The sequence below is a fragment of the Stenella coeruleoalba genome, assembly GCF_951394435.1.
Source record: "Stenella coeruleoalba genome assembly, chromosome: 20".
Classification (NCBI taxonomy): Eukaryota; Metazoa; Chordata; class Mammalia; order Artiodactyla; family Delphinidae; genus Stenella; species Stenella coeruleoalba.
In genome coordinates this window covers 53,436,996-53,461,995 of record NC_137166.1, presented here as the reverse complement: position 1 = coordinate 53,461,995, position 25,000 = coordinate 53,436,996, and the positions used below count along the sequence as shown (strand labels likewise).

Genomic DNA, 25,000 nt, shown 5'->3' with positions numbered 1-25,000 from the left:
TGTTCACACAAAACCCCAGATGTCAATTTACAGCATCTTTCCCTATAACAGTTGAAACCAGGAAACACAACAAACTTCTCTGAAGAGTGAATTGATAAACTAATACATCCAGTATGTATACTACTCACTAATAAAAATAAAACAATACAACTCAAATAAGTCTTAAAAGCAATTTGCTAAGGGACAAAAAAAAAAACCCAAAAAGCTTACATGTTCCTCATTAATAAGAAATTGTAAATTTGTATAAATAAATATAACTTATTTATATAAAATCCACTTATAAAAATTATTTTGATAACATTCATAAATGACAAAATTATATTGATGGAAAACAGACAAGTGGTTGCCAGAGGTAGGTTTGGATAGAGGATGTGAGCATAAAACGGTAGCATGAGGGTGTCTGTGTTGATAAAACAGTTGTACGTCCTGGGGATGACGGTTACAATGAAATCTATATATGTAATAAAGCACCTTAGAATTACAAAAAAATGATTAAAAAATTCATGTAAAATCTAGTGAAATCTAAACTCCAAAGGTTAGGAGTTAACAGTATACTACCAATGTCATTTTTCTGGGTTCAATAATAAAATATGGTTACATAAAATGTTTTTACTGGAAGAAGTTGCAGAAAGGACACTAGGGAATTCTCTGGACTTCTTTTGCATTTTCTTATAAGTTAAAATGATTTCAAATTATAAATTTTATAAAAATAGCTTTGAAGGTGGTTTTGTAAACTATTTGGTCATATTTATAAACTTAGTTAAGCAAGTGCAAGTACATGTTCATATTCAGTTTCCTTTCAAAGAAGTTCAGTATGCTAAATTTACAATTATGTTTATAGCTGAAGAAAAGTAAGAGCTAATCACATATGAGGGTAGGCATAGAACACTCTTGCATCATATATAACAATAAAAATCAGTGATGAGAAAAGCAGACAGACTTCTTTTTAAAACTATGGAATTACTGACAAGGCCAGAAAGGATATTCAGGTGCATTATCTGATATATGATGAGGTTAGATTTGTAACAAAAAGCACTCAAACATTTATCATTTTCACAGAACTTCATTCTTTTTTAAGTCCTCTGATATTTAACTAAAGATGCTCTATCTTTAGCATGTTCATAAAGGTTTTAATTTCTATATGATTTCCTGACAAATGATGAGGCAGAATGTATCACTGAAATCCTGCCATATATACTATCCTCTTAAAAGTTTTTCTCCAGTGTGAACTCTGACACTCATTGAGGTCTTCTTTCTGGGGGAAGGACATTCCCGTGGTCATCATATCTCCTTTTTTTTTTTTTAAATCATATTTCTATGAACAATGAGCTCACTGATGATCAATGAAGATCCCTGATAAGAAAGTCTGTCTTCCCACTGCAGACTTTCCTAGTCTCTGCATTCACAGAATTTGTCAGAGAATATAGAGTATATTCTTTTCAGACATATAATGAAGTCAGAAAGTTTTGCCCAAGGCATCTCTGCACTGAATGTATCAGAGTTTTTCCAACATGTTTTCATTGACAGAAAATGTGAGGTAAGGATCACTAAAGGCACTACCACATTCACTATATTCACCAGGTTTATCTCCTGCGCAAATCCTTTCATCTCCTCAGGGCACACATCTGATAACAGGCAGTACCGTTCTGCTCTGCTAGAAACACTGGTGTTTAAACAAAGTCTTAGCTGCTACAGAAGGCATTTCCCCAGTCACTGTATTAATGGGGCTCTTGTTCAATCGTAAGTAATGAGCTGTGACTCTCTGTTAAAGGAATTTCCAACTTGACCAATCTACTCATTTCTCTTATGTGCATTTTCTTATGTTTAACAAGGTTTGACAAGTGGGAGAAGGCTTTCTCACAATCACTGCATCCATATGGTCTTTCTCCTGTGTGAGTTCTTTGATGTACATTGAGTACTGACTTCGTGGTGAAGGCTTTTCCACATTCATTGCACTCATAGGGTTTCTCTCCTGTGTGAATTCTCTGATGGGTAATGAGACCATACTTGTGGGAATAGGATTTTCCACACTCAGTACATACAAAGGGCGTCTTTCCTGTATGACACCTCTCATGTTGTATGAGGCATATCTTCTGGCTGAAGGCTTTACCACACTCGTTGCATTCATAGGGTTTCTCTCCCGTGTGAGTTCGCTGATGTATAACAAGAGTGCGCTTTGTGGTGAAGCCTTTCCCGCATTCATTACATAGGTAAGATTTCTCTCCCGTGTGAGTTCGCTGATGTATAATGAGAGTGCGTTTCACAGTGAAGCCTTTCCCACATTCACTGCATATGTAAGATTTCTCCCCCGTATGAGATCGCTGATGTACGATGAGATTACTCTTCACGGTGAAGCCTTTCCCACATTCACTGCACAAATATGGTTTCTCTCCAGTATGAGTTCGCTGGTGTACAACAAGATAGCGCTTCATGGTGAAGCCTTTCGCACACTCACTGCATACATAGGGTTTCTCCCCTGTGTGAGTGCGCTGATGCACAATGAGATTGCTCTTCACAGTGAAGCCTTTTCCACATTCACTGCACACATAAGGTTTCTCTCCACTGTGAGTTCGCTGATGTGCAATCAGATAGCGCCTCACTGTGAAGCCTTTTCCACACTCACTGCACATATAGGATTTCTCTCCTGTTTGGGTTTGCTGATGTACAGTGGGACTGCTCTTCACAGTAGAGACTTTTCTGCATCCACTGGTTAAATGGGGTTTGTCTCGTGTTTGAGGTTTCTGATGTTTAGTGAACATGACATTTCTGGAGAAGGATTTCTCACACAGATCACACTGATGGAGTTTGTCTCCTATATGAATGCTCTCCTGAGAAATAAGCTGAGATTTCCTGATGCATGTTTTCTCACTTCCAACACAGGCCTGGGATTTCTCTATTTTGTGAGTCCTCTGACGCTTAAAGACTTGGAACTTAGCAATGATGTGTTTTATACTTTCAGGAAATTCAATTCCAGAATACAACTGTTCACGATCACCATGTAGAAAGAATTTCTTATCTCCATTAAACTCCACAGGGTTCTTTATTTCATATCTTCTCTTCTGGTTAACTAAACATAAGCTTGATTTCCAAGCTTTTTTACATAAGTCAAACGTATGATTTTGTGTTAGGGCTAAATGAGTTTTGCTCAGATGAACACTCTTTCTAAATGCATTCTGTTCACTGCATTGTTGCAGGCTCTTTGGAAATCTTTGGCCTTGAGAGTGCTCTGGCAGATGACTGTCAACTTTCCTGATTCCTAGGCAAAATGGAATGAAAGTGCTCAAAAGATGATATATAGTGGGGGGATTGGATCTTTATTGTCTACTATATGATCCCAGTACAAAATTATAAAGATGTAAGAGGAAATAAATATCAGATCCAAGAAGAGACAAGGAATATATTTAAAGCTAAATACCCACAAAGAAAGAGTGCTCATCTGGGGAGATGAATATATGGAGCAGCTGTTGTGGGGGCCTCAGTCACCCTCACAGCTGTGACTCCTTCTCTTAATGACTAGAATATGACCTCCCTGACCACTCCTCTTGCTGGTTCTCCCTCACTCACCTGGACGGGTTCTATTCTGGATTTTGTTTTCTATTATACATGGTTCTTTTCCATGTTCCATCTTGGAGAGTGATTCTGGTTTGGTAGCTTGATACCCTATTCATGAGAAATGATAGAAGACTTAGATACAGGGACTGGGGTACAGTATGTCAAGATGGGAAAATACTGCATTTTAGAGACAAAATTTCTTGTATGCAAAGTAAAAGTTCTCCTTCAGCATACAGGAGATTTATACCCTTTTGTTTGGGGCCAGACAGGGGACTGAAAATCTAACTCTTTGGAAGACCACAGTGACTGCAAAGCTTTCATCAGGTGATGGAGAAAAGGCCAGTGACTGGGCACCTCTAAGTGACACAGGGAGCTGTCCTTACCCAGTGACACCAAATTGTTAAAGTTCTCCAACATCACATCCCGGTATAGGTCTTTCTGGGCAGCATCCAGGAGCTGCCACTCCTCCCAGTTAAACTCCACAGCCACATCCTCCAGTGTCAGCAATTCCTGTAATAATAGAGTCCAGTTTAATATGACGGGAATTTTTTTTATCAATATGGAAGAAGCATGAGAGAAGTTGTTCTAATTTTCACTGTATAGCCTGCATCTATATACTTTTCTCAAATACATTTCAGTAGAAGAAAAATCCTATCTTTCTATCTATATATTTTAGCACCTATTTCCATTTGCATACTAAATATATGCAAATGATATCAGGACAAATAAAGTGTTCCTACATTACCATGAAACTTCACAGCCAATATGAGAATCAACCATGAACAGCCTCCACATCCAGAATTTACAAGAGTGTTTTTAATAAATGTAAAAAAAAAAACCCAGAAACTATACAAGATACATCCACAGCAAAAAAAAAAAAAAAAAAAGACAATTAAAGTTGATTAGGAAGATTTGAAAACAAAAACAAAGAGAAAATATAGTAATGGAGAAGCAGTATCCAAAGATCTAAAGGTGAAAATTTCAAGACTGATTAAACACTCTGAACTTCAGACTCAGGAATCCCAACAAATTCCAAGCATGAAGTCTATACATAGGCACATCAGACTAAAACTATAATACACAAAATATGAAGGGAAACTATAAAAGCATCCAGAGACAAAAGACAGATTACCTACAACAGAAACAATAGAACTCAGAAAAAAAAAGGAATATTATCTTCAAAGTTCTGATTTTTGTGCCAGAAAGGTCAGACATGAAGGCCACTTGGTATTGAAACACATGACTCTCATCATGGAGTCCTGGACAGCATTATCTTCTCCCAGCCACACTGTGTGACACTCCTCAGGAGCACTGCCAATCAAGGAAGCTCGCCTGAACTTCAGTGTCCAGAGATTTTATTGAAGCTTCATTATATATGCATAATTTATTGAATCGCTGACCACATGGCTGAATGCAGGTCCTTCCCCCTTCCTGGAGGCTAGACTGGTTACATATGGCTGAAAGCCACAAGCCTCTAATCACATGGTTGGTCTTTTTGGCATTGACAGCCCTCATCTTGAGTTATCTCATTAGCACAAATCATCTAGGGCCCACATGAGTCATCTCATAGCATAAACTATAAAGTGTGGTCCCAGTGGTCCAAGATGAAAAACAAAGACACTCTTATCACATGGGTAATTCCAAGGGTTTAGCAGTTACCTCCCAGGAATCAGAGATAAAAGTCAGCCAAATTCCTTATTACATACTAGGTATTCATGCCCCTGTGAGGTACCCTTCCCTTGAGCATGGGCTGAATTGTTTCTAAAAAAAAAAAAAAAAAAAAAAGAATAGAGCAAAAGTGATGAGATACCCCTTTTAAATTAGGCTATATATGATTTCCAGCTTGCTAACAGAATCTGTCCTTTGATGACTTTGATGAAACAAGATGGCATGTTAGGGGGTCCCACGTGACAAGGAACTCAGTGGTCTTACATGAGCAGACAGGTAGAAACTGAGGATCTCATTTGAGTTCTGGAAATGACTTCTGCCAACAACCATGTAAGTGAGCTTAGAAGTGCATCCTTCCCCACTTGAACCTTCAGATCAGACCCCATCCTAGGGCTTACAACTTGATTGCAGCCACACGATAGACTGTGAAACAAAGTACTCAGCAATGATATGATACAAAAATAAACATTTGGTCTTTGTCCCTGGTTCCTGGTACCCTAGCTCCTAAAACACTTAGAATCTCCACACCGATAAGTGTTTTTTTTATGCTAATGACATGACAGGTAGTGGGAGGGCACCCAGAGAGCTTCGGGATGGGGGCTGGTTGCTAGAGGAACAAACCATGTGATAAAACCTCCAGAGAGGGGAGAAGGGCTGGAGACTGAGTTCAATCACTAATGGCCAATGATTTAATCAATCATGCCTAAGTAATGAAACCTTAAAAAAAAAACCCAAAACTACAGGTTTGGCAAGTTTCCAAGTTGGTGAACACACTGAGGTACTGGAAGGGTGACACACCCCCATACCTTGCTCTATGCGTCTCTTCCATTTGACGGTTCCTGAGTTGTATCATGTAAATGTAAGTAAATAAATCTGTAAATTAAGAAAAGTGGTTTCCTGAGTTCTGTGAGTTTTTGAGCAAATTATCAAACCTGAGGAAGGGATTGTGGCCACTCTGAAGCAATACAGATACAATTTCACAAAAAGCCATTAACAAGAATGTTTAATGTCACATGGTTTGTAATAACAAGAATATCTAAATATTCATTGGCATGCGAATTATTAAATTATCACACATATATAATTTGGTGTTCATTGCATCACGTAAAAAAGAAGTAAGCTGGCCTGTAGACACCAAAATGTAAAGAATTCCAGTACACCGAAAACAGGCTGGAGGATGTCATAAAAATGACAATGGTGGCTCACCCTGCAGAGGTGGTTCATATATGAGTGTAAATCATGGTCAAGGAGTATTGATCTGTTATCTGTGAAGCTTGAATTATTTCACACTGAATCTATTTCTTAAACTCAGAGTGAATCTCCACCACTGTTCCCCAAAACAGGTTTGATTATGTTACTTCATCATTTCAAACGTCAAATATTTGATTTCTATCAAACTCTAATGTTTTTTTGTTCCAGTTTTATTGAGAAATAATTGACATATATCACTGTGTAAGTTTTAGATATATAGCATGATGGTATGATTTACATATATTGCAAAATGACTACCACAATAGGTTCAGCTAACATCCATCTTCTCTCATGTAGATACAATAAAAAGAAAAGAAAAAAAGGAAAAAGATTTTCTCCCTGTGATGAGAACTCTTAGGATTTACTCTTAACAACTTTCCTATATATCATATAGCAGTGTTAGCTATAGTCACCATGTTGTACATTACATCCCTAGTACTTATTTATCTTGTAACTGGCTTTTTTGAGTATGACTATAAACTCATGGAATTTTATATAGCTGTATAGGTGATGTTCTTCAGTCAGCTGCACTCATCTTTCTTTTAGATGCTCAACTGGTACCAGGCCAGTGGTAGTCTGGCTAGTGGGGAGCCCCTAAGAGTTATCGATGTTGTTAGGAGTATCATACCATTCACCTAAGTGACATAAACCATTGAATCCCTCAAGAAGCTGGTCTGCTTTTTCCTCAGTCAACACATACCACGGAACTTTTCGTGTTTCTCTGGTTGTGACGTCTGCCAGAAATAATGCAAAGTGACAGCTGATGTAACCCACAGGGCCCACCACAGTCACACATTATCTTCCAATATTAGTCACTTGATGTGACCCCTATGAACGATATATTCCTGAACCCACTTTGTCCTGATTTTGAATTCAGAGTCTAAGTTAATTTCTCCCCAGAACCCAATTATCCCCAATTTATACTTCTTTTAGTTGAACTGATTTTTTTTTTCAGGTCACCACAAATCCATTAGACAACAAAAGAAAGATATAAAAAACCAAAAATCACCTGGACCTTGATCATCTTCTTCTATGCTCAGGAAATAGTGAGTGACATGGCTTCTGTCTTTTGTTTCTTCTGCATCTGCCATGTAATTCTTAGAGACAGAAATTCTTGGTGTCCAGTTAAAGATGTCCTCAGAAATGATGATATCCAACTCCAAGAATCTCCTCTTTCTCCCCTCATTCCTTCACTTGATCACTCTTTCTCCTGGGGAGCCAGGACCTGTGTGCTGAAGAGCAAATTGACTTTGAGTGTACATTCCCTCTGGACTCAGATGTTGTCACTTATCCTTAAATAAGGGACCCCAATATTTCCAACTGTTCCTTTATTTGGTGCCCCAGAGGTGTTCATACTCTGGGGCAATAAAACAAGGTTTTGAATGTGTGAAATGTATGCCTTTCTTTTGTGAAGAGGAAATGGCATGACTATTAAAGGGAAGGAGGGAAAGAGGAAATGGCATGACTATTAAAGGGAAGGAGGGAAAGCAGAACATGATGCCACGGGTGAAAGCTCAAGCAGATCAAGTTTACAGAATAGGCCACATGGAAGTTTCCAAGGATCTGGACATTGTGCCTTTAAAACGTATGTGTGCCCAGGTACCAATTCAAAAGTATATGCTCAGTAGGTACACACACCGCAGTTTTTTTTCTTTAAGTATTATATTTAATAAAGTTTTTTATAATGTGGACCATTTTCTTTAAAGTCTTTATTGAATTTTTTACAATATTGTTTCTTCTTTTTTTAACTAAATTTATTTATTTATTAATTTTTATCTGTGTTGGGCCTTTGTTGCTGTGCCAGGGCTTTCTCTAGTTGCGGCGAGCAGGGGCTACTCTTCCTTGCAGTGTGCGGGCTTCTCATTGCGGTGGCTCCTCTTGTTGCGGAGCACGGGCTCTGGGAGTGTGGGTTTCAGTAGTTGTGGCTCGCGGGCTCTAGAGCATAGGGTCACTGGTTGTGGCACACGGGCTTAGTTGCTCCACAGCATGTAGGATCTTCCCAGACCAGGGATCGAACCCTTGTCCCCTGCGTTGGCAGGCAGATTCTTAAACACTGCACCACCGGGGAAACCCCTGCTTCCATTTTTATGTTTTGGTTTTTTGGCCACGAGGCATGTGGGATCCTAGCTCCCCAACCAGGGATCAAACCCGCACCCCCGTCATTGGAAGGTGAAGTTCCAACCACTGGACAGCCAGGGAAGTCCCCATACCTCACTTTGAAGACCACCGTACTAAGCAAATCATTAAGATTGTCTATTTCTCTTTGTATATGAAAAGATTAACCTTGCCCAACAGAGGTTTGGCTTTGCCCTCAGTTCCTGAGAGGGAACATATAAGCCCTTGGAATGCCCCACCCGATAAGAACGGCTTTGCTTACCTGGGAGGCTTGGGCCATACAAGATAGTCTATGCTAATGATGTAATTTATGGTGAGGGCCCTTGGACCACATGGTATCAGCTTGACCTCTAGAGGGGCTGGAGACTAAGTTCAGCCAATCATGTCTATGTTCACTGAGCCCCAGTAAAAACGCTGGACACTAAGAGTTAGGTGAGCTCTCCCTGGTTGGCAATAATGATAAAACAAAAACAAAACCAGCAAGGATATAGCAGACTTGAACAATATAATCAATCAACTTAAGTGACATTTATTTAACACTACACTCAACAGCAACAAAATATATATTTTTTCAAAAGTACATGGAACATTCCCCAGGAAAGACCATATACTAGGGTATAAAACTGTCAATAAATTCAAAATAAAGGTAGGTTACAAGGTATGCGGCATGGGGAATATGGTCAATATTTTGTAATAACTGTTAATGGAGTGTAACCTTTAAAAATTGTATAAAATGGTGTGTGTGTGTGTGTGTGTGTGTGTGTGTGTGTGTGTGTATGTATGTATATATGGCTTAGATGAAGTGGACAAATGCCTAGGAAGAAACAAAAATGAAATAAGATTTTAAAAAAATTTTTAATACCTATGTAACAAGTAAAGAAATTGAATTAGTAATTAAAAATCATCACACACAAAAAAAGCCTACTCTCAACTGGCTTCACTGTATAAAGCCAGGATTACTAAGATACCAAAGCAAGACAAAGACATCACAGAAAAAAAAAAAATCTATAGAGCAATCTTCTTCATGAATATAGGTGAAAAATTGTTAACAATGTATTAGCAAAACACATGCAGCATAATATAAAAAGGATTATAGACAACAGCTAAGGGGGATTTATCCCAGGAATGCCAGGTTGGTTTATCATGGGAAGATAAAGTAATGTACTACTCCAAATTAATACAATAAAGGACAAAACCCACATGTTCTTCCCAAAGGATACAGAAAAGATATGTGACCACATTTAATACCCACTCATGATTAAAACTTTCAAAAAACTAGAAACAGAAAAGAAGTTACTCAAACTAATAAAGGGCAGCTATGAAAAACCAAAACCAACATCATACTTAATGATAAAATTCTGAATGTTTTTCTCCTAGAATTGAGAACAATGCAAGGATAGCTGCCTTAACCCATTTTATCCATTACTATACTAAAGGTTCCAGCCAGTTCAATAGGTAATAAACAAATAAATACATTTTAAAAACTTAAAGGTATCTGTATTGGAAATACAGAGTGCAACTGTTCTTATTCATGGACAATATGATTTTGTATATAGAAAATCCTAAGAAATACATGCAAAAAAAGTATTAGAACTAGTAAATAGGTTTAGCAAGGTTACAGGATACAGTAACAATATATTAAAGAAAATTGCATATCTCTATACTAGCAATGATCCAGCCAATAAGGAAATTAAGGAAGCAATTCCACACACAATAGCATCAAAAAGAAAAAAAATACTTAAGAATAAATTAAAACTAATGCAAGACTTGTATATTGAAAACTATAAAACACTTCTGAGACAAATTTAAAGAGATATAAATAAATGGAGAGACACTCCAAGCCTGTAGATTGGAAGATTCAATATGGTGATGGCAATTCTCCCCAGATTCAGTGCAATCACTGTCAAAGGTACACCAGGAATTTTATAAATATGGAGAAGCTGATACTAAAATTTGCATTAAAAGATAAAGAATGTAGAATAGCTAGACCAATTGTAAAATAGAATTATAAAGTTGGTGAGTGCTTATACTAATCTATTTCAAAGTTTATTTTAAACCCATAGTAATAAAATAGGTACTGTATTGACATAATGATAGATACATAAGTCAGTGCAACAGAATTGAGAATTGAGAAATAAATGCAAGTATGGTCAGCTGATTTTCAACAAAGGTGCAAGACAAAGCAATGAGGAAACAGATGGTCTTTCCAACAAATATACTGGAACAACTGAATATCCATTTCCAATTAAATTAAAATGGATAATAAATGTAATAGCTAAAAATATAAACTACCTCAAGAAATTGAGAAGACAAGGCACAGGCTGGGAGAAAATAATTGCAAAAGACATATCTGATAAAGGACTGTTATCCAAAATATACAAAGAACTCTTAAAAACTCAACAATAAGGAAACACAACCCAACTGAAAAATGGGCAAGACCTGAACTGACACCTTACCAAAGAAGATATACAGATAGCAAATAAGCAAATGAAAAGATGTGTAATTAGGAAATTACATCATATGTAATTAGGAAATAACAAATTAAAAAAACAATGAGATACCATCACCCACCTATTAGAATAACCAAAATTCAAAACAATGACTACACCAAACGCTGAAGAGGATATGAAGCAACAGGAATTCTAATTTATTGCTGATGGGAAGGCAAAATGGTACAGCTACTCTGGAAGACAGTTTGGCAGTTTCTTAAAAAACTATATATACTCTTGGGACTTCCCTCATGGCAGAGCAGTTAAGAATCCACCTGTCAATGCAGCAGACACAGGTTCGGTCCCTGGTCTGGGAAGATCCCTCATGCCATGGAGCAACTAATCTCGTGAGCCACAACTACTGAGCCTGTGCTCTAGAGCCCACTAGCCAAAACTACTGAGCTCATGCACCACAACTACTGAAGCCTGTGCATTCTAGGGCCTGTGTATTGCAACAAGAGAAGCCAATGCAATGAGAAGCCTGTGCACCACAATGAAGAGTAGCCCCCATTTGCTGCAACTAGAGAAAGCCCGCGTGCAGCAATGAAGACCCAACACAGCCAAAAAAATCCCCACCAAAAACTATATATACTCTTCACACATGATCCAAAATCACATTCCTTGCTATTGACCAAAGTCAGTTGAAAATTTATGTCCATACAGAAACCTGATCACAGGTATTTATAGCAGCTCCATCTATCCAGATAATGAATGAATACTATTCAGCACTAAAAAGAAATGAGCTCAGATCAGAAATAAATGAAAAAGAAATGAAGGAAACGATAGCAAAGATCAATAAAACTAAAAGCTGGTTCTTTGAGAAGATAAACAAAATTGATAAACCATTAGCCAGACTCATCAAGAAAAAAAGGGAGAAGACTCAAATCAATAGAATTATAAATGAAAAAGAAGAAGTAACAACTGACACTGCAGAAATACAAAAGATCATGAGAGATTACTACAAGCAACACTGTGCCAATAAAATGGACAACCTGGAAGAAATGGACAAATTCTTAGAAATGCACAACCTGCCAAAACTGAATCAGGAAGAAATAGAAAATATGAACAGACCAATCACAAGCAATGAAATTGAAACTGTGATTTAAAATCTTGCAACAAACAAAAGCCCAGGACCAGATGGCTTCACAGGCGAATTCTATCAAACACTTAGAGAAGAGCTAACACCTATCCTTCTCAAACTCTTCCAAAATATAGCAGAGGGATGAACACTCCCAAACTCATTCTATGAGGCCACCATCACACTGATACCAAAACCAGACAAGGATGTCACAAAGAAAGAAAACTACAGGCCAATATCACTGATGAACATAGATGCAAAAATCCTCAATAAAATACTAGCAAATAGAATCCAACAGCACATGAAAAGGATCATACACCATGACCAAGTGGGGTTTATTCCAGGAATGCAAGGATTCTTCAATATATGCAAATCAATCAACGTGCTACACCATATTAACAAGTTGAAGGAGAGAAACCATATGATCATCTCAACAGATGCAGAGAAAGCTTTCGACAAAATTCAACACCCATTTATGATAAAAACGCTGCAGAAAGTAGGCATAGAGGGAACTTTCCTCAACATAATTAAGGCCATATATGACAAACCCACAGCCAACATTGTCCTGAATGGTGAAAAACTGAAAGTATTTCCACTAAGATCAGGAACAAGACAAGGTTGCCCACTCTCACCACTCTTATTCAACATAGTTTTGGAAGTTTTACCCACAGCAATCAGAGAAGAAAAGGAAATAAAAGGAATCCAAATCAGAAAACAAGAAGTAAATCTGTCACTGTTTGCAGATGACAGGATACTATACATAGAGAATCCTAAAGATGCTACCAGAAAACTACTAGAGCTAATCAATGAATTTGGTAAAGTAGCAGGATACAAAATTAAAGCACAGAAATCTCTGGCATTCCTATACACTAATGATGAAAAATCTGAAAGTGAAATCAAGAAAACACTCCCATTTACCACCGCAACAAAAAAAATAAAATATCTAGGAGTAAACCTACCTAGGGAGAAAAAAGACCTGTATGCCAAAAATTATAAAACACTGATGAAAGAAATTAAAGATGATACAAATAGATGGAGAGATATACCATGTTCTTGGATTGGAAGAATCAACATTGTGAAAATGATTCAACTACCCAAAGCAATCTACAGATTCAATGCAATCCCTATCAAACTACCACTGGCATTTTTCACAGAACTAGAACAAAAAATTTCACAATTTGTATGGAAACACAAAAGACCACGAATAGCCAAAGCAATCTTGAGAATGAAAAACGGAGCTGGAGGAATCAGGCTTCCTGACTTCAGACTATACTACAAAGCTACAGTAATCAAGACAGTATGGTACTGGCACAGAAACAGAAATATAGATCAATGGAACAGGATAGAAAGCCCAGAGATAAATCCATGTACATACTGTCACCTTATCTTTGATAAAGGAGGCATGAATGTACAGTGGAGAAAGGACAGCCTCTTCAATAAGTGGTGCTGGGAAAACTGGACAGCTACATGTAAAATTATGAGATTAGATCACTCCCTAACACCATACACAAAAATAAGCTCAAAATGGATTAAAGACCTAAATGTAAGGGCAGAAACTATTAAACTCTTAGAGGAAAACATAGGCAGAACACTCTATGACATAAATCACAGCAAGATCCTTTTAGACACACCTCCTACAGAAAGCGAAATAAAAACAAAAATAAACAAATGGGACCTAATGAAACTTCAAAACTTTTGCACAGCAAAGGAAACCATAAAGAAGACCAAAAGACAACCCTCAGAATGGGAGAAAATATTTGAAAATGAAGCAACTGACAAAGGATTAATCTCCAAAATTTATAAGCAGCCCATGCAGCTCAATAACAAAAAAACAAACAACCCAATCCAAAATTGGGCAGAAGACCTAAATAGACATTTCTCCAAAGAAGATATGCAGACTGCTAACAAACACATGAAAGAATGCTCAACATCATTAATCATTAGAGAAATGCAAATCAAAACTACAATGAGATATCATCTCACACCAGTCAGAATGGCCATCATCAAAAAATCTAGAAACAATAAATGCTGGAGAGGGTGTGGAGAAAAGGGAATCCTCTTGCACTGTTGGTGGGAATGTAAATTGATATAGCCACTGTGGAGAGTATGGAGGTTCCTTAAAAAACTACAAATAGAGCTACCATATGACCCAGCAATCCCACTACTGGGCATATACCCTGAGAAAACCATAATTCAAAAAGAGTCATGTACCAAAATGTTCATTGCAGCTCTATTTACAATAGCCAGGACATGGAAGCAACCTAAGTGTCCATCATCAGATGAATGGATAAAGATGTGGCGCATATATACAATGGAATATTACTCAGCCATAAAAAGAAACGAAATTGAGCTATTTGTAATGAGGTGGATAGACCTAGAGTCTGTCATACAGAGTGAAGTCAGTCAGAAAGAGAAAGACAAATACCGTATGCTAACACATATATATGGAATTTAAGAAAAAAAAAATGTCATGGGCTTCCCTGGTGGCACAGTGGTTGAGAGTCCGCCTGCCGATGCAGGGGACACGGGTTCGTGCCCCGGTCTGGGAAGATCCCACATGCCGCGGAGCGGCTGGGCCCGTGAGCCATGGCCGCTGAGCCTGCGCGTCCGGAGCCTGTGCTCCGCAACGGGAGAGGTCACAGCAGTGAAAGGCCTGCGTACTGAAAAAAAAAAAAAAAAAAGTCATGAAGAACCTAGGGGTAAGAAAGGGAATAAAGACACAGACCTACTAGAGAATGGACTTGAGGATATGGGGAGGGGGAAGGGTAAGCTGTGACAAAGCGACAGAGAGGCATGGATATATATACACTACCAAACGTAAGGTAGATAGCTAGTGGGAAGCAGCCGCATAGCACAGGGAGATCAGATCGGTGCTTTGTGACTGCCTGGAGGGGTGGGATAGGGAGGGTGGGAGGGAGGGAAACGCAAGAGGGAAGAGATATGGGAACATATGTATATGTGTAACTGATTCACTTTGTTATAATGCAGAAACTAACACACCATTGTAAAGCAATTATACTCCAATAAAGATGTAAAAAAAAAAAAGAAATGAGCTATCAAACTATGAAAAGACAAGGAGGAACCTAAAATGCATATTATTAAGTGAAAGAAGCCCATCTAGGAAGACTATATACTATAAAATTCCAACTATATGACATTCTGAAAAAGGCAAAGCTAAGGAGACAGTAAAAGGATCCGTGGTTGCCAGGAGTTGGAGGGAGGGCAAGATGAATAGGCAGAATCCAGAGGATTTTTAGAGCAGTGCAACTGTTCTCTATGATACTAAATGGTGGATATATGTCATTTTTCATTTGTCAAGACCCAAAGAACATACAACACAAGAGTGAACCCTCATGCAAATTATTCACTTTGGTTAATAATGTGTCAATATGTAAATTGACTGTAACAAATTCAGCACTCTGGTGCAGGATGTTGACAGTGGGGAAAGGTTACACATGTCAGGGAACAGGGGTATATGGTATCTCTATGCAGTTCCCACTCAGCGTTGCTGTGAATCTAAAACTGCTCCTAAAAAAAAAAAGTCATATCCTTATCTATCTATATCTATACATGCACACATTATCTTTCAGAAAACATATAAGACATTTCTCATGACCTTGGGTTAGGCAGAGAAGACATGTCACCAGACCAGCAAACCATAAAAGAAGAAAACTGGACTTGTATTACATTTTGCACATCAAAAAACACTATAAAGCTAAAGGAAAAGGTAAGCTACAAATCGGGAGAAAAATTTGCAAATCATATATCTGATAAAGTACTTCTATGCAGAATATATAAAGAACTCAAAAAGCTCAATTTGTTACGAAGACAAAGAACCCATTTAGAAAATGGGAAAAGACTTGAATATCTATAAACACATGAAAAGATGATCAACATTATTTGTCATTAGGGAAATTAAGATGATGGTGAAATTCTAGTATACGGCAACTAGATATAATTAAAAAAACTAATAATTCCAAATGTTGATGAGAATGTGGAGAAACTGGAACTCTCATACAATAATAGTAAACTGGTACACACACTTTTGAAACTTTGTAAAACACACACTTATCTTAGGAAACAGCCATTCCACTCAGAGGAATTTAACAAACAGAAATGAAAACATGTCCAATTTGCACCTGAATATATGTGGCAACATTATTCATCAAAGTCTCAAACTAGGATTTGACAAACAAAATTCACTATATACATCCAATGGATCATTCAGGAATAGAATTGAAGAGAAGAGAATATTTCCCAATTCATTCTATGAGGTCATTTAGTTTTAAAAAATATAATACTATCTATAATACAATTTTAAAAATGTGAAATACTTATGGGAAAAATTACAAAAAAATGTAAAAGACATTGTGAAAACTATATCACTGAGAAATCTGTAAAGACTTTAATAAATGGAGAGATGTAGCTTGTTAGAAAAAGAATTATTTTCTGAAACAAACCAAACAGACCAGTCTCCACAATTAGTCTATAGAGTCATAAAATCTCACTCATAATCCCAGGAAAGTTTTTCTGTAGCGACTTGACAACCTGATCCTTAAATTCAGATAGCAATGCAAAAGGTCTAGAATAGCCAAAACAACTGTGGAAAAGAACAAAGTTGGTGGGTTGACACTACCTGATTCCAAGAATTTATATCAAGCTACAGTAGTCAAGACAGGGTGGTATTCATGTCAACATAAACAAATGAATGGAACAGAATAGAGTCCAGAATAAGATTAAGACCCACATATATATACATATAGCCAACTGACATTTTACAAAGGCGCAAAGGCAATAAAGTGGAGAAAAGAAAGCCTTTTCAACAAATGTTGCCGGAACAAGTAGATATGAATATCAAAAGAAAAAAGAATTAAAACAAGAACTTGGATCCACACATTGCACCATATACATAATTCAAGATGGATAATAAACCTAAATGAAAAACCTAAAAAGAAAAAATCTGAAACTTCTAGAAGAAAAAATTGGCAAAAATCCTCTGATCTTGTAGTTAGACAAAGATTCTTAGGTACAACACCAAAAGGATTATTTTTTTTTAAAAAGTTCATACACTGGACTTCATAAAAACTAAATCCTTCTGCTCTTCAAAACATATTGTTAAGAGAATGTTGAAAGGCAAGTCAAAGACTGGGAGAAAATCTTTGTAAAGCATGTAACTGGTAAAGGAAAATCTTTGTAAAGCATGTAACTTTGTAAAGGAGAAAATCTTTGTAAAATCTTTGTAAAGCATGTAACTGGTAAAGGAAGGATTTGTAGCTAGAACATAAAATGAATTCTCAAAAATCAACATGAAAACTGCAAAAGACTTGAACAGATACTTCACCAAGGAAGATATATGGATGGCAACTAAGCACGTGAAAAGATGCTCAATATCATTAATCATCATTAGGTAAATACAAATTAAAACCGCAAGATACTGCTATTAGAATACCTATTAGAATGCCTACAATTAAAAAGAAAGACAAAAAAAAGAAAAAAAAAAAAAGAAAGACGAGGGGCTTCCCTGGAGGCGCAGTGGTTGAGAGTCCGCCTGCCGATGCAGGGGACACAGGTTCATGCCCAGGTCCGGGAAGATCCCACATGCCGCGGAGCGGCTGGACCCGTGAGCCATGGCCACTGGGCCTGCGCGTCCGGAGCCTGTGCTCCTCAACGGGAGAGGCCACAACAGTGAGAGGCCCGTGTACCACAAAAAAAAAAAAAAAAAAGAAAGACGAGGGCTTCCCTGGTGTCACAGTGGTTAAGAATCCGCCTGCCAATGCTGGGGACATGTGTTCGAGCCCTGGTCCAGGAAGATCCCACATGCTGCTGAGCAACTAAGCCCATGTGCCACAACTACTGACACCCGTGGGCCTAGAGCCCATGCTCTGCAACAAGAGAAGCCACCGCAATGAGAAGCCCACGCACCGCAGTGAAGAGTGACCCCCACTCACAACTAGAGAAAGCCCGCGAGTAGCAATGAAGACACAACACAGCCATAAATAAATTAATTAATTAATTAATTAATTTAAAAAAAAAGAAAGACGATACAAAATGTGGAGCCACCCAACAGCCACCCATCTGCTTCTCCTAGATATAAAGTACAACCACTTTGGGGAACAGTTTAGCAGTTTCTTTAAAAGTTAAACATACACCTACCACATGATTTAGCCATTCAAATACTGGTGATTTACACAGGAGAAAGAAAAACACATGTAACTGGAACATGAATGTTCACAGAAGCTTTATTCGTAAGAGCTAAAAACTGGAAACACAACTACCCACCAAGAGGTGAATTAGAGACTTCCCTGGTGGTCCAGTGGTTGAGATTCTGCACTCCCATTGCAGGAGGCCTGGGTCTGATCCCTGGTTGGGGAACTAGATCCCACATGCCACAACTAAATACCTCGTATGCTGCAACGAAGATCCCGCATACGGCAACAAAGATACCGCGTGCCACAACTAAGACCCGGCGCAGCCAAATAAATAAATAAATGATTTTTTTAAAAAGGTGAATTAATAAACTCTATAGAATGAACTAATGTTCCTACAATGGAATACAAAGCAATAAAAAGAAACTATGGATACACAGAAGGATGAATCTCAAAATATTAATGTTGAGTGAAACAAGTCAGAATAAAAATGAGTGTACACTGTATGATTCCATTCACATAAAACTTTTAAAAACTATAAACTAACCTATAGTAATGAAAAAAAGATTTGTGGTTGCTTGGGGAGGTGTGGGGAATATAAGAAGGATGGATTAAAAAGGGACACAAAGAAACTTCTTAGGTGATGGATATGTTCACTATCTTCATTGTGGTGATAGTTTCATGAGTATGTATGTCAAACTTACTAATCTGTACAATTTAAATATGTGCAGCTTATTGTCTATCAATTTTGTCTCAATAGATCACTTGGGGGAAAAAAAGGAAAACTTACTGATACTTATAATATATATAGACCTCAAATACATTATGTTAAATGAAAAAAAGACAGCTCAAGAAGACTACGTATTTTATGATTCTGTTTCTATGAAATGTCCAGAAATTGCAAATCAATAGAGGCAGGAAGATGATCAGTGGTTGTGTGTGGCTCCGGGTAGGGGTGGAAACTGAGCGCACAGAGGAACAAGACAACTTTCTGGGGTGATGGAAATGTTTTAAAGTTGGATTGCGCTGACGGTTGCACAACCCTAGAAACTCAGTTAAAATTACTTGGTGAATTTTATAGTAAATAAAAATACAACAAAAAAGACTTCCTTTTCTGGACCTCCCTGGTGGCGCAGTGATTGGGGGTCAGCCTGCCAATGCAGGGGACATGGGTTCGAGCCCTGGTCCGGGAAGATCCCACATGTCAAGGAGCAACTAAGCCTGCGAGCCACAACTACTGAAGCCCACGCGCCTAGAGCCCGTGCTCTACAACAGGAGAAGCCACCACAATGAGAAGCCGGCGCACCTCAATGAAGAGTGGACCCCACCCGCCACAACTAGAGAAAGCCCACGTGCAGCAACGAAGATCCAACACAGCCATAAATAAATAAATAAATAAAAAGATTTCCTTTTCTACAGTATGAAAAAACAAAACAAAAAACCCCACCAACTGAAATTGCAAAAAAAAGGTCAAGGAAAAGAGTTTACCAAGAAATAAAGATAGCCAGAAATCTCTAGGACAAAACAAAAAACGTACCATAAATTTTTAAGTGGAGTGGTAGAATCAGAAAGTAATCAGAAAGTCAAAATGTGTTACTGAAATTATAACTGAATACTTTTAAATACTGTATTGTAGGGCGCGGTCAGCTAACTGCTACGCGGCAGGAAGCTGAAATAAGCTGAGTCATCCTTCCTGTGGCCACTGCGCTTGCGCTAAGTATACTAATGAGGTTTTAAAGTAGCGACCTATCCGATGCTGGCTCACGAATCGCACCATCGGCGAAAGCCAATCACAGAGCGACACATGTTCTTAATCCCTATATAAGCAGACTGCTATAGGATTGCGGGGTCTTCCTTCCATCTTTCTTCAACCAAGTTGTGCTCCAATAAAGTGTGATACGAGAAGAATCTTGCGTGTGGCGGCTCGTTATTCTGCCGGTCAGAAACGGCTCGCCGCACTGTATGTCAATACTACTTACATTAATGAATACATTTGATTCCAGACACCATACCACTGGTGCACCAACCTGTGTTGATACTATTGAAACAATTTTTTTAAATTAATTAATTAATTAATTTTTGGCTGTATTGGGTTTTCATTGCAGCGCTGGCTCTCTCTCGTTGCAGCGAGCGGGGTGTGGTGCAAGGGCTTCTCATTGCAATGGTTCTCTTGTTGCAGAGTACGGGCTCTAGGCACCAGGGCTTCAGTAGTTGTGGCACGCAGGCTCAGTAGTTGCAGCTCTCTGGCTCTAGAGCACAGGCTCAGTAGTTGTGGCGCAGGGGGTTAGTTTCTCCGCGGCATAATGGGATCTTCCCAGACCAGGGCTTGAACCCATGTTCCCTGCGTTGGCAGGCGGATTCTTAACCACTGCGCCACTAGGGAAGTCCCTGAAACTATTTTTAAAAAGTATAAATATCTCAAATGCAAATATGTTGCGATCGGAGAAATTAAGTGATACAATTAACTGTCCTTATGTTTATGCCGATTATCCAAAATGTAAAAAAAACCCTAGCATTAAAAAAAAAGTTCTCACTGCGGAACATAATATAGGGTAAAGGAAATGCTTTTATTTGAGTAAGAATGACCCTAAATGCAAATATCCAAAAGAAGTATAGTAAACTTGGAGATAAGAAGAACGAAAACTACATTAAATTTCATTAAAAATAGTAAACTTAGCACTAGATCACTCCGAACCATATTGAATTTTGTGAGGACAGCGAGAAGAGTGGTGATGGGGGGAGACAAAGTTGTTAGTAAGGTCCGTGAGGACAGACTAGAAGGAGTGAACTGTGCTTGGATTAACTGGGGAAATGCAGCCTTCATGTCTGTTTCTGGCGTTCAAGGTTTGACCCTGAACGTCCTCAAATACTGAGAGCCCCCACCAGGCGTCTCTATGACTGAGTCCTATATTAAATATCAGTCTAAACTCCAAACATGCCCAAGAAACCAACAGGGACATCTCCCTAACCCGGGCCTCTCTAAGACTGAGTCCCAGGTTAAATCGCGAACCCGGACGAGACACCGCGTTCACCGATACAAACTTTCCACCACAGCTCTCAACCCCTGAGTCCCACAAGCAGAGTGATCCAAGTGGACTCCAAACTCTGACAGAGTCGGACTTTCGGTCGATGATTTCTTCAGACTCTTAATCACTGACTGCCAAGAGCCCCATCACTAACGTCCAGACGTCTCTGGGAACGATTCTAAATAAAATCCCAACTAAGGTCCTTCACACGCGCTCACGTTTCACAGTCCCAAGAGGCCGTGAATCCAAGCCCACAACCCGACTCACCTGATCCCAAACCCCTCCAGACACCACTGGCAGCGACAAAAGGTTGAGCCCACCTGCTATTCGGATGCCCTCCTGAGCGGTCCCTAGGGACGCAGACCGGCTAGGACCAGGCAATCTGGCGAGGACCTTGGAGCGCTGCGGGATTTCCGAATTCCGGCCGCGCGCTCCGCTCTATGACGTAACATGGCCCCGTCCACCTCGGCATTTCCGAGGGGCGGGGGCCACAAAGGCTGTAGGAAGACATCAAAATCATTCCTGGCCCCCTCAATGCTTTTATCAATACCTGCCGGTTGCGAGGGATGGTCAACAATGCTGTGCTAACTGCATAAGATTTCAGAGACCGATGCCTATCCAAGGCCAACATGGCGCGTTCAGCTGGCTGAGGAACAAAGAAAGATGGCGGCGCCCTTCATGCACTTTAGAGCTGATTCGTTACTCTGGAGCGCCATGGGCGCGGCCATCTTAGAAGAAGGCAGGTGTCCCTATGACCGAAAAGGGCTTAGACCCGCGGTTGCTTGGGAAGATTAAAAAAGGTAGAAGTTGGGGCTTCCCTGCTGTCGCAGTGGTTGAGAGTCCGCTTGCCGATGCAGGGGACACGGGTTCATGCCCCGGTCCGGGAAGATCCCACTTGCCGCGGAGCGGCTGGGCCCGTGAGCCATGGCCGCTGAGCCTGCGCGTCCGGACCCTGTGCCCCGCAACGGGAGAGGCGAAAACAGTGAGGGGCCCGCGTACCGCAAAAAAAAAAAAAAAAAAAGGTAGAAGTCGAGACATCGCTGGAGAGGCGGGGGCCACGGAATTGACAAAAGCAGTCGTCACTTAATATCTTAGGTTTGTGGAGAGAGCGGTTGTGTGTGGAGTGGGTAAGGCCTTTGTAGTTTAGAAGAAATTAAGACAGCCTTTGTATAGGCGTAGCCAATAAGGCAGAGTTCGATAAAAATGCTGATACCTGCGTGGGATCGATACATAGCAACCTCTAGTGGGTAAGGGGATGAAGTGAAGGTGCAAATGAGTGAACTACATTTTTCCTTCCAAAAATAAATGGTGACAGTGGGACATTTGAGAATATAGAATTATGAGGTAATCAATTATCATACTTGGCATAGCTCACAAATTTAAAAAAAAGAGCACACTTTAAAATGTTGTTTTTATGCAGGTGTGGGAGGTTTCATTGTAGAGGATTTAAGTTAAAGAGGACTATTAGAAGGCAACCTGGATCCAATTTAAATTTTTCATTCTCTTTGACCCAGCAATTGTATTCCACCCATTTATTTGGTGAAAGTTTTCTTAATATTAACCAGAGGCTTTTGTAATAAAAAAGAAAAACCTAAATGTACAATGATATATGAATACTTTGGTAAATTATGGAACATCCACTCAACATAACAGTATATAACAATGAAAGATTGTCAGTATAAATAAGGAAAGGTAAATATTCTTCAGAGGATAAGACGCATCTGCAGGATAGTACATATATTATGATCCTCTTATGGGAACAAACCATAAGTGTTTGTCTTTTTGAAAATTGCGATTAGTTAAATAAAATATTTAGCTTGGATTACTTTAGGGTTTTTACTTATGGGTAGAGCATATCAGAAGTTTTCACATTCCCAATTTTTGCAATTCTCCATTGTTAACATATCTTTGTATAATAATTATGTATTACTTTAGTATTATAAAAATATCGATTTTAGAAAAGTTTTAGAAGAATACTGAATGATGTAGATGTTCATAATATAGTAACTATAAAGAGACTAGTCTCATTTTTCTTTTGTAAAAATATACTTACATGCATTTGAAATTTGGAGAATATATTGTTAACAGTATTTGGCTCTTAGGTACAATATGGGTGATTTAAAATTTCTGTATTGTTTATATATGTTTTCTAATTTCTATACATTAAGAATTGTTTTCATAATTTCTTAATAATATTACATTCCCTTCAGGGATTAAATTTTAGCCGCATTCACCTGATATGTCAAGCTCTGAAAGTAGAGTTACACATGTGGTCCAGAAAACTCAGGGCAGCCTGGGCAGCCCATTCTGGGATCCTGACTGATCAGTTTCAGGAATGAGCTGCTCTGACCTTGCCATGGCAGCATGTGTAGGTTCACAGAAGGACAAGATACTAGCATCTGAGGGCCTGGTTGCTGGGGCCCTCATGTCTAATTCTTTGCTGTAGAATATCTGCCCAGAATCCATCCTGTGACAGTGTGGGGTGGGGGTGGGAGCACTAACCCAGGAATTAGGGCAGAGATGTTCAAATTTAAACATAGATCAAGTAAATAAATAAATATAGATCAGAAAGCTCACTTTATAAACCCAGAGCCCTGGGTCCCAGTTCCACAGGTTCTAGCTTAGGTCGTGGTGTGAGGCAGGAAGCCCAGAGAAAACACTTGGAAACAGGTCTGGAGTGTTCTTGGCTCATAAATATTATGCTGGCTGGCTCCCCTCAGTACACTTAGGTATTGTTTCAAATTACATTTGTGCAGAATAGCCTTCCTTGGAAACCCTTTCTAAAATAGCTCCTCCATTACAGCCTATATACTAGGCTTAATATTTCTCCACAGCATTTAACAGAACTGAAATTCTGATGTGTATTTATTTTACTCAGTCACTTTCACTAGACTGTATGTTCCATGAAGGCCATGGCTTTGCCTGTTTTGCTCACTGATGTGTCTCCAGTGACAAAAACAGTGCCTGGCATAGTCTAGATGCTCAAAAAATATTTTTAAAGGAATGAATTACTCAACATAGAATTGATATAGTATTCAACATAGATTGAATACTGCCACAGTACTGTCTGGCAGATGTCCTTTTTCTCCCCCCTCCCCAAAAGCAGGACTCACCATTTGTAAACTGAACTAAATATGCTTATTATATCAAAGAAATTACTCTGGATAAAGACAAGAGAATAAGAGCCCTACTGCTAGGAAAACTAAGAATTTGTTGCCAGTAGACCTTCTCAAAAAGAATTGATAAAGGAGACTCTGACAAAAAAGAAATAACAGAAGGAAACATATGAAACATATGACATCAGGAATGAAGAAAAAGGAATGGAAAGGGTGAATATATCATCAAATATAATAGGCTATTCTCCTTTTGAGTTTTAAAAATTATGTTGGATGGTTGAAAGCAAACATGACAAGTTTACCTGCTATGGTCCTCAATTTGTATATAAGTGTCGAATATCATTTGCTGTTAGGGAATTGTAAAGTAAGCCCATCATTATATACTACCAAACCCCTGATAGGATGGCTGGAATCAAATATGACAGTGCCAAGTGCTAGAAAAGACATGAAACAGCCAGAGCATTCATACACTGCTGGTGGGAATGTAAATTAGTACAGCCACTCTGGAAAAGTTGGCAGGTTCTTACAAAGTTAAACACAAGCGTAACATATACATATG

The 25,000-nt window shown here is 38.8% G+C and overlaps 1 protein-coding gene across 3 annotated transcripts; it reads right to left on the bottom strand.

Moving 5' to 3' along the window:
- Positions 1–347: 347 nt before the first annotated feature.
- On the bottom strand, positions 348–21,901 carry LOC307178792 (uncharacterized protein). Of its 3 annotated transcripts, none has more exons than XM_079907321.1 (5): positions 21,646–21,901; positions 7,481–7,703; positions 3,936–4,062; positions 3,565–3,660; positions 348–3,256 (listed from the first exon to the last, which is right to left on the bottom strand). In XM_079907321.1, the coding sequence occupies exons 2-5, from the start codon at positions 7,493–7,495 to the stop codon at positions 1,719–1,721; spliced, it is 1,776 nt and encodes a 591-aa protein (XP_079763447.1). In that variant the 5' UTR covers positions 7,496–7,703; positions 21,646–21,901; the 3' UTR covers positions 348–1,718. The 3 variants fall into 3 exon arrangements, with proteins under 3 accessions (XP_079763447.1, XP_079763448.1, XP_079763449.1); XM_079907322.1 differs by having other exon boundaries at positions 7,487–7,703; XM_079907323.1 differs by lacking the exons at positions 7,481–7,703; positions 21,646–21,901 and adding an exon at positions 6,027–6,047.
- Positions 21,902–25,000: the final 3,099 nt, after the last annotated feature.

Bases quoted from the DNA above. Each gene is read 5' to 3' on its own strand.
- LOC307178792 (XM_079907321.1), bottom strand. The intron at 3,661-3,935 runs GTAAGGACAGCT...TCTCATGAATAG, and splicing joins TAACAATTTGGTGTCACTGG to GGTATCAAGCTACCAAACCA. The intron at 3,257-3,564 runs GTGAGTGAGGGA...CATTTTGCCTAG, and splicing joins CCAGAATAGAACCCGTCCAG to GAATCAGGAAAGTTGACAGT.